Source organism: Rhinatrema bivittatum, chromosome 12 (genome assembly GCF_901001135.1).
Source record: "Rhinatrema bivittatum chromosome 12, aRhiBiv1.1, whole genome shotgun sequence".
Taxonomy (NCBI): Eukaryota; Metazoa; Chordata; class Amphibia; order Gymnophiona; family Rhinatrematidae; genus Rhinatrema; species Rhinatrema bivittatum.
The window spans coordinates 34283380-34300463 of NC_042626.1; the positions used below are offsets into that span (position 1 = coordinate 34283380).

Sequence of the window (17084 nt, forward strand, 5' to 3'; positions counted from 1 at the left end):
GGAGAGATTAATAGACTCACTGTCATCCTCCTCATATAGCAGTGCACTGACATCAACCAGCAAGCATTCTCTGTCTCCAGGTGTTAGGGTGCTTTGAAAAGGTTTTCCCCAGTGAACCTAGTATTACTGCACTGTGAATGAATGGCTGAATAAAGACTAGAATTATCGAAGGCTGCTGACAAGCTGAAATGCTAACATGTAGGGCAGAGGTCAAAAGATACGAGTTTAGTCTGAAGTTTAATTTCTCTGGGCTCAATTTACAAGAAATCACATGATTTACAAGAATCCCAACTTCACTAAAATATGCATGAGAGAGAATTATACCATCAACCGATTAAGAGAATGTTGTGTTAATGCTAGCCAATTAGGAAATTGTTCTGAAAACAAATGTAATCATTGGTTTATAAATTAGAGGTGCAATCCCTTTATAATGAATGCTATCAGTAATTCACCTCTGAGAGAACTGATCCTGTTCTGCTGTATTGTAACTTGTTCTCTCCTTAAGCTATATCTTATATTATAGGCTTGTATTCATTAAAAGGACTTTTCTCCTCAAGCTGCTGGCTCCAAGCATTTACTAAACCGCAACACAGCAGATGGTAGACATGCATACTTGCCTGTGGACATAGGCCTGCCAGATGTAGGTCTGGCCGCCCTGGGGAGATCCTGAGGTGATAGAGTCTCCCTCCCTCAGTTGAGGATCCCTGTGATAGTGCCTAATCCAGGGGAAGTGCAGAGGTGAAGGCAAGCAGCCCTCTCCCTCTTCTGAGAGCGGCTTAATTTCCAGAGCGGGTAAGGGGGATTTGGTCTCAGTCCTGTTCTTTGGGGTTTCCCTCTGTTTCCTTCCCCTGGGGTCTTACCTTTCTCCCTTGGTTGTGCTCCATTGGCATCAAACAGGTTGGGATACAAGGTCCCTTGTGCTCCACTCCTTTGCGTGTGTGCAGCAACATATAAACAAAAAAAGATCACTGGCGTTGCCATGTGGTTGTGCTAGTCACACTTAGCAGGGACAGCAGCAGGGGGAGTTTTTCCCAGCAGCAATCGGCGTTTCAGCCAGGCAGACCACTAGTTCGATGGGGGGAAGTGAGGCCAGCATTTTGCACTGCAGGAGTGCAACAAAATGGCACCGGGCAGTCAGTGTGGGAAACAGTTCCCCTCTGCTCAGCCTGCCATATGAGAGCGGTGAAGCCTTCAAACTTTGTCTATGCCTTAAATGCACATCAGACCGAGGGGAGATGGCTCAAACGGATTTTGTCCCAGCCGTGATGGGGGGGAGGTCACTCAGTCTGAGCTGCCAGCAGAGGGAGTCCCTTGCAAGGTGGGGGAGATGCCATGAACCCCTCCCTTGGCAGAGAGAAGCTAGGCCTTCGTCCTCTATTACCTGCACATCCTGAATCCTTAGGGGTCTGAGGTAGCATTTCCAGTGTCCCTGTTGCCAGGATTGGACTTATCTGCCTCTTGTGGGTAGACATTTTTTTTAAAGGCTTGCAGACCTTTTGTAGGGAGTAGGACATGTCGAGGTCCAAGGAGACTCCTCCGCTGGGACCACCCTCTTCGAGGCAAGAAATGCTCTGTTCCTTCCTTTTCCTCTCCATTGCAGAACAAGCAGCGGAAGAAGGAGAAGTGGGGACGAGAGGAAGTGGATGAGGATCCAGATAGTTTGGAGAATTATTTGGATGGGTCAACTACCTCCTCTGTGGGTGTAGAGAATATAGAGGCCCACTAAATTATGCTGAGGCTCTTCCATTGTGATGAGCTGTCTAGCTTGATATCCCAGTTGCTTCGGATTGAGCAAGACAAGATGGGGTCATTAAACTCAGAAGGAGGACCCTATTATGGTCAGCTTGCGTAAGGCATTGTGTTTCCCTGTACGTACCAGGATCAGTCCAGACTAGTCTTCAGCAGGGATCTACTCTCTGGACCCTCGGGCGAAAGAGCAATTTTGCTTTCCAAAAGGAAATGCACTGGTGTGCTCCATGACTAAAAGGACCATCATTCCAATAGAAGGGCGGGGATGTCCGAAGGATGCTCAGGATCGAAGGATCGAGGCTATCCTGAAGCAGCATATGAGGCTATAGTCATAAATTTACAGTTCTCTGCTTGCTGTTGTATTGTGGTGCATACTGGGTTGCATTTGACCCTGGAGGCTCAGGAGGCACTAGATAAGAGTGGGCCTTCCTTAGACCCCGGCGCAGCATTTTTAGCAGATGCGGTTATATGATTTGCACACAGAGTGGCTCGTGGGATGGCCTTGGTGGTGATGGCTTAACATCTATGTTTGTGCAACTGGTCATCGGACACCATTTCTAAGTCAAACTTGACGAAAGTGCCCTTCAAGGGTCACCTCTTGTTCAGGGACAAGTTGAAAAAGATGGCGAATAGATGGGAAGATTTTAAAAAATTCCTTGGTTACCGGAAGGAATTAGTCATCACAGCCTTCTTTAGGGGTCATTTTCACAACCCTGAAGGTTTTGCCTGCACAGAGAATCAGAAGTCAGAAATCTCACTTATTTGGGGACTCAATCCTTTCAACCAAAGAAGTCTGGTAAGGAGAGGAGCTCTAGAGCTTCGCGTTCTTCCCAATAAAGTTTTGGGGGTCCATCCTCTGGTACCAGAGATAGGCGGATGTGTCTCTGTTCTCAGAGATGTACCTATATCAGTTCTGATCAGTGAGTTCTGGACATGGTCAGGAACGGTTATGTTTTAGAGCTGATCCGACTGGTTACAAACACTTTTATGGTTTCTCCAAGTACCTCTGTGCCATATTTCAGCAACTGTTCATCTTAAATGCTGTAGTTCCTGTTCCAGATGGTTCTCAAAAAGGAGGGTTCCTTTTCCCCATATTGGAGAAACCAGTTTTTTTGCACTTCACAGTGCTCAACTGTTTTTGCCAATTTCAGGCTTTACTTTTTGGATTGGCTACAGCTCTCAGGACCACCTCCGAGATAATGGTGGTGATGGTAGCCATGCTTCACAAAGAAGGCATCCTGGTCCATCCATATCTGGACGACTGATTAACCAGGTTCAGGTTGGTGGTGGAAAGTCAGACTGTCGCACAGGGTAGTTCAGTTGCTGCAAGAGCTCAGATGGATAATCAGTCTAGCCAAGAGTTACTTGCAGACTCTAGAGCACTTGAGAACCCAGTTCAATACAGCTCAGGGAAAGGTGTTTTTCCCAGAGCAGCGCATTCAAAAGCTTTGGGGCAAATTCAAGCCTTACAATCAGCAAACCGGCCATTGGTGTGGGCTTACTTGCAGACGCTAAGCTCCATGGCGACAACTTTGGAGTTAGTTCTATGGGCCAGAGCACACATGCGGCCAGTACAAAAAACATTGCTTTCACAGTGGAGTCCTGGATCTTAGGAATACACAAGATGGCTGGCTCTTCCTTCGGTGAAGCAGGAGTTACTCTGGTGGATGCGGAGAGATCATCTCTCCAAGGGAGTGGTTCTGGAGGTTCTTGATTGGATAGTAGTCACCAAAGATTTATGTACCGACATTAGATCAGTGATGTCACATTGGTTTACAGAAAAACAGAACAGAAATAAGAGTGGGGGTTCTTATTTCTTACAATGAAATGTAATAAACATAACTAGTCTAACATGGTTAACTTGCAAATGAGCAACTAAATGGAACGAGGATGCTTGAAGGGGTATAAAAGTTGAAGGGCGGGAGATTTTAAGACATTGGGGGGCGAGTAAAGATGTGAGTTTCCAAGCCTGGGGAGCTCATTGCCTGGAACCGGTAGTGCAGGAGCAGTGGTCCCCCCAAGGAGGTGGGTGGTTTCATCAATCGGTTGGAGGCTCGAGCAATTCGGTTAGCATTTCTGAAGTTTGCGGAAGGATTGAGCGGGAGAGCTGTGAGGGTGATGTCAGACAATGCCATGGCAGTGGCCTCCGTAAAACGTGGGGGGGGGGGGGGGGGAGATCTGGAGTCAACAGGTTTCTCTGGAAATGGATGTCCTGCTGCCGTGAGCACAACAGCATCTCTGAGCATGTCTGCCTCTCACATTGCAGGAGTAGACAGTGTTCAGGTGGATTTTCTCTGCCTTCATGTCTTAGACCCAGGGAAATGGAAACTGGCAAATGAGGCCTTTCAGCTCATTGTTCTTCGATGGGGTTGGCCCTTTTTGGATCTGATAGCGAGCCGTGAGAATGCGAAGGTCCATCACTTTTACAATCGCAGACTGGACTCAGAACAGAAAAATACTGTAATCTTAACAGGAAAGAAAGCACACATTTACAAGGTCCCTTAGCAACCCAGAAATTACCATCGGCCTCTGATCCCTGTTTCTTGATAAGGACCAAGAGAAAACATAGTATAGGTAGCCCAGGGCAGGAGTGGGGAATGCTATATCTGGTATAACATTTCCTGCTCTAATAGAGGTAAAACAATCATGGTTAAAGATGAAGTTAAACTTCTAGTGTTCAGTTGTCCACAGTGCGCTGGCTTAAGTCAGTACAGTGTTATATGAGAGTGACATTAGTGAGACATTTGGTCTCTGTCTCCATCTACTTGTTGTCGTGCATAACCCACTTGTGTGGTCTGGCCTGCCTGACCTAGAGGAAAGGAAATTATCAAGTAAAGAGTAATTTCACCTTAGTCCACTTGGGCTCTTCCAACTAAAAACACAAGTCAGTACATTGTTCTGGTACAAACTTCCTTATCATCCTTGACAGACCAGTCCAGAAAATGGATTATGTCCCCCTACCAGCAGATGAAGACAGAGAATAAAAAAGCTCAAAGCTGACTTTGTCTCCTGTAGGGTTCGAGGGCTACCTTCAGCTCTGCAATATTTCTGTCTCCAGCAGATGGTGTGGCCATGTGGACTGGTGTTGCAGCTGGAGTAGGCTGCTCATGGGACGTCTGTAAGCTCATGGTCCTGGTAGAGCATTGTCCAAGTCTTTGGGGTGTTCTTGGCACTGGTCCTGTTAGGACTGCTTCTCCCTATCCTTTGAACTGACTTGGTTGGAGGTTTTCTCGCACCAATGGATCAAGCACTAGGTATTCCCCGTTGACTTGATTCTCTTGGTGGGTCCTGCAGCAGGAACTACTGACAACACTCTTCCCCCTCTCTTCTTGGAGCACAACAGGGAAACAGTAACGTGTTTTTTTTTTTGGGGGGGGGGGGGGGGAGTGGATTGGGTTTTTGGGTTTTTTTTAAATAAATAGGCTTGCAGCACAGCTTTTTCTCCGAATTGCCTCCTGGTACTGTGTCGGATTCGGACTCTGTCAGGGAGTCTGAATACTGAGGAGATTGTGATTTATAGGAGGTATAAAATTGTGTGGTTTTTAAAGGAAATTCATGTTATTTCTTAGTAGCAAGCAAATATGGGCCATAGAATGCATCTCTGGCTTAGAACTACGTAATATTCAATTCCTAAGTATTTTGCAACTCTAGAAGTTACCTCTGAGGGGAGATGCTGCCTTTCATGCCCAATGGGCAGACACAATGGACTGTATGGTTTTTTGCTGTCATGTTTCTGCTTCATGGACATCTATAATCACAGCTGCTGGCCTTTTAATTAGGATCTGGGTATGAACAGGATAATGTTATGCAGCACTGTATTACTCTCATCATGTAATCAAATTGGCAAAGGGGTATCAATAATCCAGAAGTCTTTGGTCAGTTAATGCTAGAAACTGCTCTGGTAAGACCTACTGTGATTTTTCTCCTGCATTTCACACTCTGCTCTTATTACTCCCAAAACTCAGGTTCAGAAGAAGAATTTCATTGAAAACATAATTCCTATCATCACCTCTCTGAAGAGCTTTCTGGAGCAGAAAAAGATTCCAGCTCTAAGAGACTTAATGAACTACCTGCGGGTGAGAGAGGAGGGGGCGTTAACCAAGATCTAAATTATCTTCCTCTCATTTCAAGACTCTGGAAGACTAAGTTGCTTCTCTCATCCCTTCTTTAGGAAACTGCTACTCTAGATTGGAATATTTAAATGTTTTGTGTGAAATAGTCACAGATAACGTCTCCTCTGATTCCTAGGAGGTGATGCAGGACTATCGCAACGAAATTAAGGACTTCTTTGCTGTGGATAAACAGTTAGCAGCGGAGCTAGATTATGACATGAAGAAATATGAGGAACAGCTGGTAAAGGAACATGAGCTGGGAGAGCAGGAAGATAGAGAGCCAAATACTGAGGTCCCTGCTGTCCTCAGACCACCACAGGTAAGCACAGTCAGCATAGGAATGCCATTGTAGGGGGGGGGGGGGGAATGTTGTGGTACAACCCATTGGAAATCAAATGCCTTCTTTCTCCTCCTTTCCCAGTTGCAAGTTCTTTTTTTACAGGAGGGTTTTGATAAGGGCTTAGCCCTTAATTTTCTGAGGGTTCAAGTGGCAGCTATTGCCTGTTTCTGAGGTCATTTGGAGGGACAGATCTTTAGCTGACCATCTCTGCTTCTTCAGGGAGTTAAGCATATCCACCCTCCAGTTAGAGAGTTAGTCCCTTCCTGAGATTTTAATTAGTTCTATGGCTCTTCAGGGGTCAGCAGTTTGAGCTTGTTAGGAAGGCATCTGGGAAGAACCTTACTCTTAAGTTGGTATTTCTGGTAGCAATTTTTTTTATCCACAAGGCATATTTTTGAGCTCGAAGTGTTGCATGCAGGGAACCTTTACTGACATTTTCAGATGATGCAGTGTATATTCACATGGTGCATGCCTTCCTTCTGAAAGTGGTATCAGCTTTTCATGTCAAGTGATTTCTCTATCCTTCATCTGGAAGGATTTGTAGATCACTAGCAGGTCGGAGGCGTTTCAGATTCCCTTATTGCTCAGAGTCCGCCAGGTCCAGTCTTGGTTGATGGCTTGTCCAAAAATGCGTGAGGTGTGGGGTAGACCTTGAGGTGCCTCAGTGGGTGACAGTGACCATGGACACCAGCCTCTCAGGTAGGGGAGCAATATGCTAGTCCTAGTCAGCCTAGGGACAATGGTCAATGGAAGAAGCACAGTGGTCCATCAATCGCCTGGAGACCAGGGCAAGGCGGCTGGCATTTCAGTCTCCCACTCTTGCACAACCGGGCAGTACGAGTCCTGTCAGACAATGCAATGGCAGTAGCCTACATCAGTCGTCAAGGAGGAACCAAAAGTCGTCCGGTAGCTCTTGAAGCGAAGCAGCTAATGGCTTGGGCGAAAAAACATCTAGCATTACTGGCAGCGTCCCACATAGCGGGACCAACAATGTGCAAGCAGATTTTCTCAGCCGTCAAAGACTGGACCACCGGAGTAGGTGCTGTCAAAGGCGATGTCCCTCATCTCGCACAGATGGGGTATCCTTCATCTCGATTTGATGGCGACTCAAACAAATGCCAACGCTCCCTGTTTCTTCAGTTGCAGAAGAGAAAATGGAGCGGAAGGGGTCGATGCCCTAGTAATCCCATGGCCGCATGATGTTCTGCTTTGTGTTTCCACCATGGCCTCTGATCAGCAAACTTCTAAGGAGGATAAAAGTTCACCCAGGGCAGGAAATCCTCATGGCCCCGGAGACCCTGGTTCACCGACCTAGTCAACTTCGCAGTGGAAAGACCTCTACATCTGAGTCAACTTCCAAACCAGGCGAATCACTTCTGTCTAGTGGCCTGGCTTTTAAAAGGAAGCACCTAAGAAAGAAGGGCTATCCAGAAGATGTTATTACCACCCTGCTGTGAGCTCGGAAGAAACCTACGTCTCTGACTTATGTTCGGGTCTGGAAGGAATTCGAATCTTGGTGCCACAAGTACCTCTGTGGCGCAGATTCTAGCTTTCTTACAGAAAGGTCTCAAAGGGTTGTCATTTAATTCCCTTCATGTGCAGGTTGCAGCATTGAAATCCCTGAGAGGTAAGCTTCCCTGTACATACTAGGATCAGTCCAGATGGTGGGTTATGTCCCCCGTCCAGCAGATGGAGTCAGATAATGGTGCTGACATATTAACCAGTGCACCCTCTGTAAGAGCCCAGTATCTCTCTGACTCCAGCAGATAGGAGTAGGGGAACCTGAAGCTTCCCCTGCATGAAGACTAGTTCCTTCAATTGTTTCTTTCTCTGATGTGGTATGTTTCCTATGGGGACGAAGCATTTGAATCCCCCAGTTCGCCCGATATGCCCATCTTAGACCTTAATCAGGTTCGCAGAATCTTGTGTGAAGCTCCTTTTGAATCTATCAGGAAGTCCACCCTGAAGGATTTAACGCTAAAGATGGTGTTTTTGGTGGCGATAGGCTTAGCTCAAATTTTCGGAACTTCAAGCCCTCTCGTGCAGGGAACCTTTTTTTTATACATTTCTGATTCCAGTGTTTCCCTCCAGACGGTTCCCACCTTTTTGCCTAAGGTTGTATCTGTTTTCCACTTAAATCAATCGGTGGAGCTTTCGGCCTTCCCTATTGTCGAGAGGGATGCGCCTCACGCCAGAGAATTGAGACGGCTGGATGTCAGGAGGGTTCTGTTGCACTATCTAAAGGTCACTAATCCTTTTTGGGTTTTGGATCATCTCTTTGTGTTATGGAGTGGTGCTAAGAAGGGTCATAAGGCATCAAAAGAGACCATAACCCATTGGTTGAAGGAGGCTATTGCTTCCGCTTACATTTCTCGCAGTGGGCCTGTCCCAGATGGTCTAAAAGCTCATTTGATCCGGTCGCAGGCTTCCTGGGCCGAATGTCAGTCTCACCACAAGAAATTTGCAGAGCAGTGGCTTGGAAGTCCTTGCATACCTTTTCCAGGCACTACCGGTTGGATGTCCACGCTCCAGATGTCAGCCATTTTGGGTACGGTGTCCTTCGAGAGGGACTCTCAAGGTCCCACCCCAGATAGGGAAGCTTTCCCTGTATGTACCCGGATCAGTCTGGACTGATCCGGGTACATACAGGGAAAGGAAAATTGGTTCTTAACTGCTAACTTTCGTTTCTGTAATACCATGGATCAGTCCAGATGCCTCCCCATTGGGGGTTGACCGGAATTTTCCTGGGAGCCTGCTCGATCTGTACTTACAGTATTTTTAGGTACATTACTGGAGTGGGTACCAGGAGGAGAGGAGAAAAGGATATTGATGTCAGAGAAGAATAAGTTGGGGCAAGGAGAGAAAGAGAGGTGGGGGGGGGGGGGGCTTGGTTATACTCTAACGTGGCAGGGGAGAAGAGTGGGAGGACATAGAAATGACGGCAGAAGAAGACCAAATGGCCCATCTAGTCTGCCCAGCAAGCTTCACACATATTTTCTCTCATACTTATCTGTTTCTCTTAGCTCTTGGTTCTATTTCCCTTCCATCCCCACCTTTAATGTAGAGAGCAGTGATGGAGCTGCATCCAAGTGAAATATCTAGCTTGATTAGTTTGGGGTAGTAGCCGCCGCAATAAGCAAGCTGCACCCATGCTTATTTGTTTTACCCAGACTATGTTATTAGCCCTTATTGGTTGTTTTTCTTCTCCCCTGCCGTTGAAGCAGGGAGCTATGCTGGATATGCGTGACGTATAAGTCTTCTCCCATGCCGTTGAAGCAGAGAGCCATGCTGGATGTGCATCGAAAGTGAAGTATCAGGCCCATTTGGTTTGGGGTAGTAACCGCCGTAACAAGCCAGCTACTCCCCGCTTTGTGAGTGCGAACCCTCTTTTCTTCTCCCCTGCCGTTGAATCAGAGAACTATGCTGTATATGCATTGAAAGTGAAGTATCAGGCTTATTTGATTTGGGGTAGTAACCGCCGTAACAAGCCAGCTACTCCCCTCTTTGTGAGTGTGAATCCTTTTTTCCACATTTCCTCTTGCTGTTGAAGCTTAGAGCGATTTTTGAGTCAAGCCTGTGTATGTTTATTTAATAAGGGTATTGACTCCAGGCAGTAGCCATCATTCTGGCGAGTCACCCACTCTTCATTGGCAGCCTCTTGACTTTATGGATCCACAGTGTTTATCCCACGCCCCTTTGAAGTCCTTCACAGTTCTGGTCTTCACCACATCCTCCGGAAGGGCATTCCAGGCATCCACCACCCTCTCCGTGAAGAAATACTTCCTGACATTGGTTCTGAATCTTCCTCCCTGGAGCTTCAAATCGTGACCCCTGGTTCTGCTGATTTTTTTCCTTAGGAAAAGGTTTGTCGTTGTCTTTTGATCATTAACACCTTTCAAGTATCTGAAAGTCTGTATCATATCACCTCTGCTCCTCCTTTCCTCCAGGGTGTACATATTTACAGAAAGGACAGAAAGGAGATAGGGAGTTGAGTTAGGATGAGAGAGAGAGACAGGCAACAGGGTGATATTGGTGTATGCAGAAGATGGGGAGGTGAAGTGGGGGTAAAGTAACAATGGATGAAAGATTCTGTTCAAGCCACTGAGCCTCAATCATTTCTCTTGTGTGGGTGTAGCATGTATTTGCTGGGGCTGCTGAGAGACAGGTGGGGGTTGAGAAATAGGCTAGTGGGAAAATTATACCGGTGCAGACGATGTATTGAGAGAGACTGGTTGAGACAAGCTGAGGGACATTTAAGAGACAGGTGGGACTAGGTGGGAGGATTGAGAAACTGATGAGAACAGGATGGGGGGATTGAGAAGAGACTAGGAGGGGCAGGGTGGGAGAACTGAGAGCAAGAGAATGGTAGAGGTTGGAGTATGGGGGACAAGGTAAGGGGATTGAGAGAGAGACTGGTTGGTACAAGTGAAGGAATTGAAAGACTGAAGGAACAGGGTTGGAAGATTTGAGAGTAGTCAGATCAGGGTGAGAGAACGGAGCATGAGAGATGCTGGTGAAGTTGAAGGGGGATCCTCATTGAGGCCAACTCTCCCTGACTCCCCCTCAATATTTTCTTGAAAATGTTTGATTCTTTGGTACTGTGCATTCTAGTTTCTTGGTGCATGAAAGGTTGGCTTCCCCACCTTATTAAGAACTTTAAACTTATTAGCTAGATTTCAGTGGATCACTATTGTGTTTTTTCTCCCCGCAAACCCTCCTAGTTAATGGGGGCAGTGTGAGGAGGAGTTAAGCTTTTTTTTACAGCACATACTGGCAGTCTGCAATAAGCATGGGACACTATATAGGTTGGCATCAGTAAATCAGTTGCTTTCTGCCTCCATCTGCTGGTAGGTGAGTATAACCACCTTGTCAGGACTCAAGGAAAGGAAATTAGCAAGCAAGTCTAAACTTCACCTCCTGCATGCAAAATAAAACATGGCTAAGTTCTATTTCTCCTCTTCCTAGGTATCCACTCATGATTTGAATGCAGTAACTTCCCCTGATGGCATGAAACAACCTGCTGAGCCTGGTCTTACAAGTGAGATGTCCCCAGAAGCCAGGCTCTCTACTCCACTCCAGATAACACCTACTCCTATGGCACTAGTTACACCTCAGATCGGCATGCTGAAAGCACCTATGCTCAGACCTAGGTAAGTTGTCTCTTGCTTCTCCTTGAGATAGGAGAAGCCAAAATCTACATGCAATTTTCAGGTTGTGCCACAATCAGCAGTCTGGGATGAGGAGAGGTGGTCTGAAAGAGTTCTTTGCCCTGCAGCAGCTCAGCTATGACATGGTTTTGCCTTTCTTTGACAGGCAGATGTCTCTGAATACCCTAGCCATCCTGGAGTCTGCGAAGAAAGCCATAGAATGCTGTAAAAAGCAGCGTAGTAAAAGCTTTGGAGCACAACCTGACTCCCCCTTTCCAGCAGCTGGAGCCAGCAGCAAACGAGGTACAACCTTTGGCCTTTAAGCAGGCAGGATTCAGGAGACTCCAGCTTCATGAGCTGACCCCTCAGTAACCCTCTTTTTTGCTGTCTTGTGTTTTCTAGTTTCCATCCATAGCATAGACCTCCAGCAATCGAAAGGATCCAGGGTTTCAGTGGTGGGGCGAGCAATAAGTACCCCTGATCGTAAGTAACCAGTGTGCCAAAATGTCAGTGCTCACTACTGTACCTGCAGTGCATTTACAATGTAACACTATCAATCTGGGAAAAGTATAATTGAGCTCTTGCTTGTTTCATGGGCTTGATACTATTTTAGCTAAAAGCACTGAATTTTCTGTTCTTTCTTTTTAGTTCCATTTCCAAACAGTAAACACCCTTAAATGTAGCCCACAAATAAGTTTGCTCTGTGCCAGCCTGGCAGAGGAACAGCAGCTAACTTGATTAGTCTGGGCTCTAGGACTTAGTCTGCCATCAGGAGATAAGAGAGCTATAAATGAAAGCGAGATGCAATGCAGTAGCTTATCCCTCTCACTTGAAAAAAAAACCCCATCTACGGAGTGGAATGCAGTATTGTGCATGGATGATAGACCTCATCTCTCTTGCTTTCCTGACTTGGGCCTGAAAAACCTGAATGAACCAAATTTCATGGTATATGCAGTTCACTTTTTCTGACTGACTTGTTCTAAGCTGAATGCATGAGATCCCATACCCAGTTTCTTCCCTGGGACAAGAAATTGATGCAAATGTTCAGATCTGTAAACTAGTTTATTAAGGAAGAAATATTTTCCTAGTGGAGATGCTTTTTCTTCAAATGGCCTGCTTTACTAATGCTTTTCTCCTATTCCTTGTCTCTGGGGAACAATGCTTAGTAAATGAAGCCCTAAGTCAGTGCTAGGGTAACAGCATCTTTCTATAAAGGTATGGGCAGCAGTTTTGTCCATTTTTTTTTCGGGGGGAGGAGGGCCCAGACATACCCTCCTTTCAGGTTTAGCATTAGTGCTGACAGCAAACTTGATTCACGTCTGGTCAGTTTGAACCATTTTTACAGTGATGCCTAACTAGTAGCACTATAGAAACAGTAATATATGAGTTTTAACTAGATTGTAAACTTCATGTCTGATGTATATCATTACAGCACTGCCTACATCTAGTAACACTGTAGGAATCAGCAGTATACAAGTTTAAGAGACACCAGGAACTCTGGAGGACAAAACAAAATAGGCAAGAATGGACCAGGTCTGACCTCCCCCCCCCCCCCCCCGCCCAGCGTATAGCTGTAATATGTTTCACGAGCTAACGTGGTGTTTGCCTGCACTCGGAGAAAAAACCATTTTGCTTTTTGTAATTTAACTGAGTGAACCTGTGCTACATTGGGCTGACAGCCTGCACAAAGCTGCCTCTTCCATCTGCTTACCTTGCGGCTACGGTTAGGGGATAGCTCTGAATTGAGAGGCCGGGGGGGTGGAGAGCGTGTGGAAAGGAGACGCCTTATTAGTGAGCTGCTGTCTTCCTTCCTTGCATTTTCATTGCCAAACATTCTGTAAATACTTCTGAGCTCCTCCTAGTCATTCCCAAACTACTACTGCTTGCTCTGTAGCCACTCGCTTGGTTAGTATGACTTATTTTAAGCTAATAACATTTGTGTAACACAAGCTAAAAACTGTATGGAGATCCTTAAGTACTCATCATGTAAGCCCCAAAAGCAGTTTCAAGGCTCATTTCACGCATTTCTTTGCATTCACGTAAGTATGACACCCTGTGCATTAAATCATGTGCTATAACAAAACCTATTCTTTCTTTCAGAGACCATTGGTAATGTGACCTTTGGGGCTGGGGTCAGTTACATCAGCATGGCACGCACCCCTTCATCGGCAAAAGGTAAATGTTACATATTTATCTGAGGGGTCATAGATTCTGCTTAGCTGAACTCTGCTCAAATTCCTGTGCTTTTTGTGTTTTGTAGAGCGAACCCAAGATCAGCAGCAAGAAGTTCTCTATATGAGGTCCCCTGATAAGGAGTAAGTTATTCTCATCCTCTCGTTTGTATTCGCCATTGCAATTACTCTTTACTACTTCCCATCTGGATCATATAAGTCACAAACCACGTGCAGCATTTTCCGTTCCTGTTCATACCCAGATCAGTCCAGAGAAGTGGGTTTATGCATCTCTACCAGCAGATGGAGGCAGAGAACAAAACTTTGAGGCACTGCTACATAACCGAGAGCACCATCTGCAGTCCCTCAGTATTTCTCTGTCTCCAGCAGATGGTAGTGGAAAGTAAAGTTAGTTTAGAGTAGGGAAAAGAAAATCCAGAGCTCCCAGAGGGGTTAGGTACCTTCATGGACCATCCCTCTGGTTGAGCAGGGGGTTGGATATCCCTGGCTAATTTCGACCCTACTCGCATTTTTTTTTTTTAATTCCCTGGCATAGTGTTTGTACATGGCTTATTTTGTTTACCATGTGATTTTTATCCTCTGTTTAAGAGCATCAGTGTAAATGAACACAGCAATTGCTGTGTATGGCTATGACTTTGGAAGCAACATCTATTTTTAAAATGTTCATTTTGTGCTTTTAATATAGTTATTAGTGGGGACTTAACTTTTAAATATTACTGCACTGTGATATCATTATAATTTCATGGATGGCTGTTAGACTGTCACTGGAATCCATTACAAAGTATAGGGATGGTCAGATTTGAGTACTGTATTCCTAATCTTGCATTCTTGTGCAGTAATACTCTTAATTTTCCAGAAAACAAACCGGTAGCTGATCCTAGATGGCAAGATGCAAGATTCAATAAAGTCCTATTTTACCGATCCAACTCCTTGTGTTTGTTACTCTTAATTTTCCCACACACTCATTTTTGGTGTTGGACTGTCCCAGTTCTGAATGATGGGACTTGTGTATTTTAAGGGACAGAAGGAAAATCTGAAAGCCTTTGCTGATAACAGGGAAAGCTGATGTCTTTGTTATAAAACCCAAGTCTGTCATCCTATTTCACTTTCAAGAAAGAATGCTGTTAAGTTTAGGATGTCCCAGCAGGAATACTACTGGCCAAAATTGAGGAAAGCGAATGCGAGTATCCATGAAGAAAGCAAGCATGCTGCCATATAGGAAATGTTGCTTTCTTACAGTACGATATGCTGAAAGGTGCTGCAAGTAGATGGATAGCTGTTCATAACTAGTTTTGCACATCATTAAACTGCTCCATCCTAATGAAAGGAGCATAGCTCTTGAAAGTTAGAAGTGTATTAAATAGTCCAATAGAAAGGTTTCACTTTCAACCTTTCTGGCCTTTAGAGGCCAATTTTCAGTCATTGTGAGGAGCTTGCAGATATGCCTGCAGTTCAGTTTTGCAATGGGAAACTTTGAACATCCTGCCAACTGCTGGTCACATAAATATTCTTTATCCTACATACTTTGCAGGTGTAAAGTACATGCCAAGATTTCAAAATCAGTCCTGGGCCTGAACCCAGCTTTGCATCTTTTCCTGTTGGAGAGGAAGGGTTCTATACAAACTTTAACCCACCTCCCAATTATTATCTCTCTCCCTATGTGTAGAAGGAACATTTAAAAGTGATTTTTTTGGGGGGGTAGGGGAAAACAGCACTCTTATAAAGGTGAGCAGCATTCCTTAATTGTCATCAATCTTTTGGTTTCCTTCAGTGTTTTGCAGCCTCAGCAGTGGAAAGTGGAATCTCCTGTTAGAAGAAAAAGTCACCCAGCACAGAGCAGAAGGTCTTCAAGAAAGACACCATTAAAAACAGCCAACTAAAAGCTTTGCCACTACTGCAGTCTCTCTAGCTAGCGGCAAGCTCTTCTTGTATCTTTTGTACAGTAGCTTCATATCATGTAATGCATTAAACTGTGTTTGTACAATAAGTTACTTTGTAATATTTGTGGATAAGGTGATGGTTCCCAAAAAACATTCTCTTCAGACTTCCTAAGCACACTAGCAATTAATGAAAACCCAGACAAAGATTTCGCCAAATCAAAAATTCTGCATCCTTTTTGTGCTAAATCTTGCCATTCATTGGTAGAGCTGACTTTGTTTTATGATTTGGCCATTTTGCTTATTTTTTTTTTTTTTTATTATTTGTTACTGTTTGCACTGGAGCTTCAGCTCCTGCACATATAATAGAATATTGGGGTATCCAGCTCAGCCAAACCCTTCAGTTGCTTATGTGCCTTTGTTTGGGACTTGAACAGGGAAACAGTAACAGCTTACTAAACCACTTGCAAGCAGGGTGATCTATTTTCACTTGGCATTCTAGAATTGTAAAGCACACCTCCATCTGAAATCTGTAAGCCAGGCCTGGCGAGAACATTAGGCGGGACTAGGCGACCGTCTAGGACGCTGGAACTGGGTGGGGCGCCGAAGGCACACGCAAGGGTGCCATTTCTGAAATCAGCGAAAAGGCGGAGCGTGGCAGGGGTGCGTAAATGGAGGTTTAGTGAGTGGGAGAGCAGGAAATAGATATCAGCGTGTGGCATGTGAAGGGAGACCACATCACACGGTGACGTCACTGTCTAGGGCAGTTGCAGACCCTTGCACCGACACTGCTGTAAGCACCCTATAGTTGGGGGATATAAACTGTGATTGATGAAGCAGACAAAATCATTTGCCTCTATTTATTTGCTTACCAGATTTGTTATACTGCTTGTCAACATTTCCAAGCAGTTTACATATTTCATTCATAATTTGGTAAATATAAGCCATAAAAATTAGCTACAACATAAATCATAAAAACATAAAATAGGATTAATAGGGCTAATGCTGTTTAAGTGAGAAGACTGGTTTTCCAACTTAAGTTTTGTTTTTTAATGGGGGAGACGTTCCATTGCAAGTTTTGTACGCAGTAGAGTTTACTAAACCAGAATTCACTCCTTTTTACATACCAGAATATAAGTCCTGACTCCTGTGTAATGCAGCCTTGTGGAGCCTGAGCCCACATCACTGGGGACATGTCCTATTGCTCCTGATCTTTTTACTGACAAAATTATTTTTCTCCAATTTGTAGGATGGAAGTACTCACACATGGGATGACATTGGATAATCCGACACAAACTTGATTTCTAAGTTTCTAGAAACTTTGAGCATGCCATCCTGCATACATTCATGTGAGGGCCCATCAGTCTCATCCCTCCCATTGAGCTCGCAGGTTGCAGTTTTTTTTTTTCTCTTGCTGTTAGAGAACGTTTGGCTTCCTGAAAACACAGGATTACTCTTTCATGGGGGTCGCATGGTTTTAATTTGCTCCCTGTAGTCTCTCAGGTTTTGTTGATGTGCTTTCTAAGTTTATTTTTCAGCAGCCACGTGATACACTGGAAGCAGTACATTAAGGCAGCACTGGTTGTGGTTTTGTCATAGTTAGATTTTTCTGCACTTTTTTTTTGCCTGATGTCCTTCCCAAAGACTACTAGTGGCTTCAGTAATTG

The 17084-nt window shown here is 45.0% G+C and overlaps 1 protein-coding gene across 1 annotated transcript in view; it reads left to right on the plus strand.

Moving 5' to 3' along the window:
• The window catches only part of NCAPD3 (non-SMC condensin II complex subunit D3), a 112038-nt gene extending 96514 nt beyond the window's left edge, over positions 1 to 15524 (plus strand). The window contains exons 28-35 of the mRNA XM_029573252.1: positions 5715 to 5825; positions 5998 to 6180; positions 11167 to 11351; positions 11515 to 11651; positions 11751 to 11831; positions 13449 to 13523; positions 13609 to 13663; positions 15312 to 15524. Of these exons, the coding sequence (XP_029429112.1) occupies positions 5715 to 5825; positions 5998 to 6180; positions 11167 to 11351; positions 11515 to 11651; positions 11751 to 11831; positions 13449 to 13523; positions 13609 to 13663; positions 15312 to 15420 (936 nt within the window). The 3' untranslated portion in view covers positions 15421 to 15524. The remainder of the gene's footprint in view (positions 1 to 5714; positions 5826 to 5997; positions 6181 to 11166; positions 11352 to 11514; positions 11652 to 11750; positions 11832 to 13448; positions 13524 to 13608; positions 13664 to 15311) is intronic.
• The last annotated feature ends 1560 nt before the right edge of the window (positions 15525 to 17084 follow it).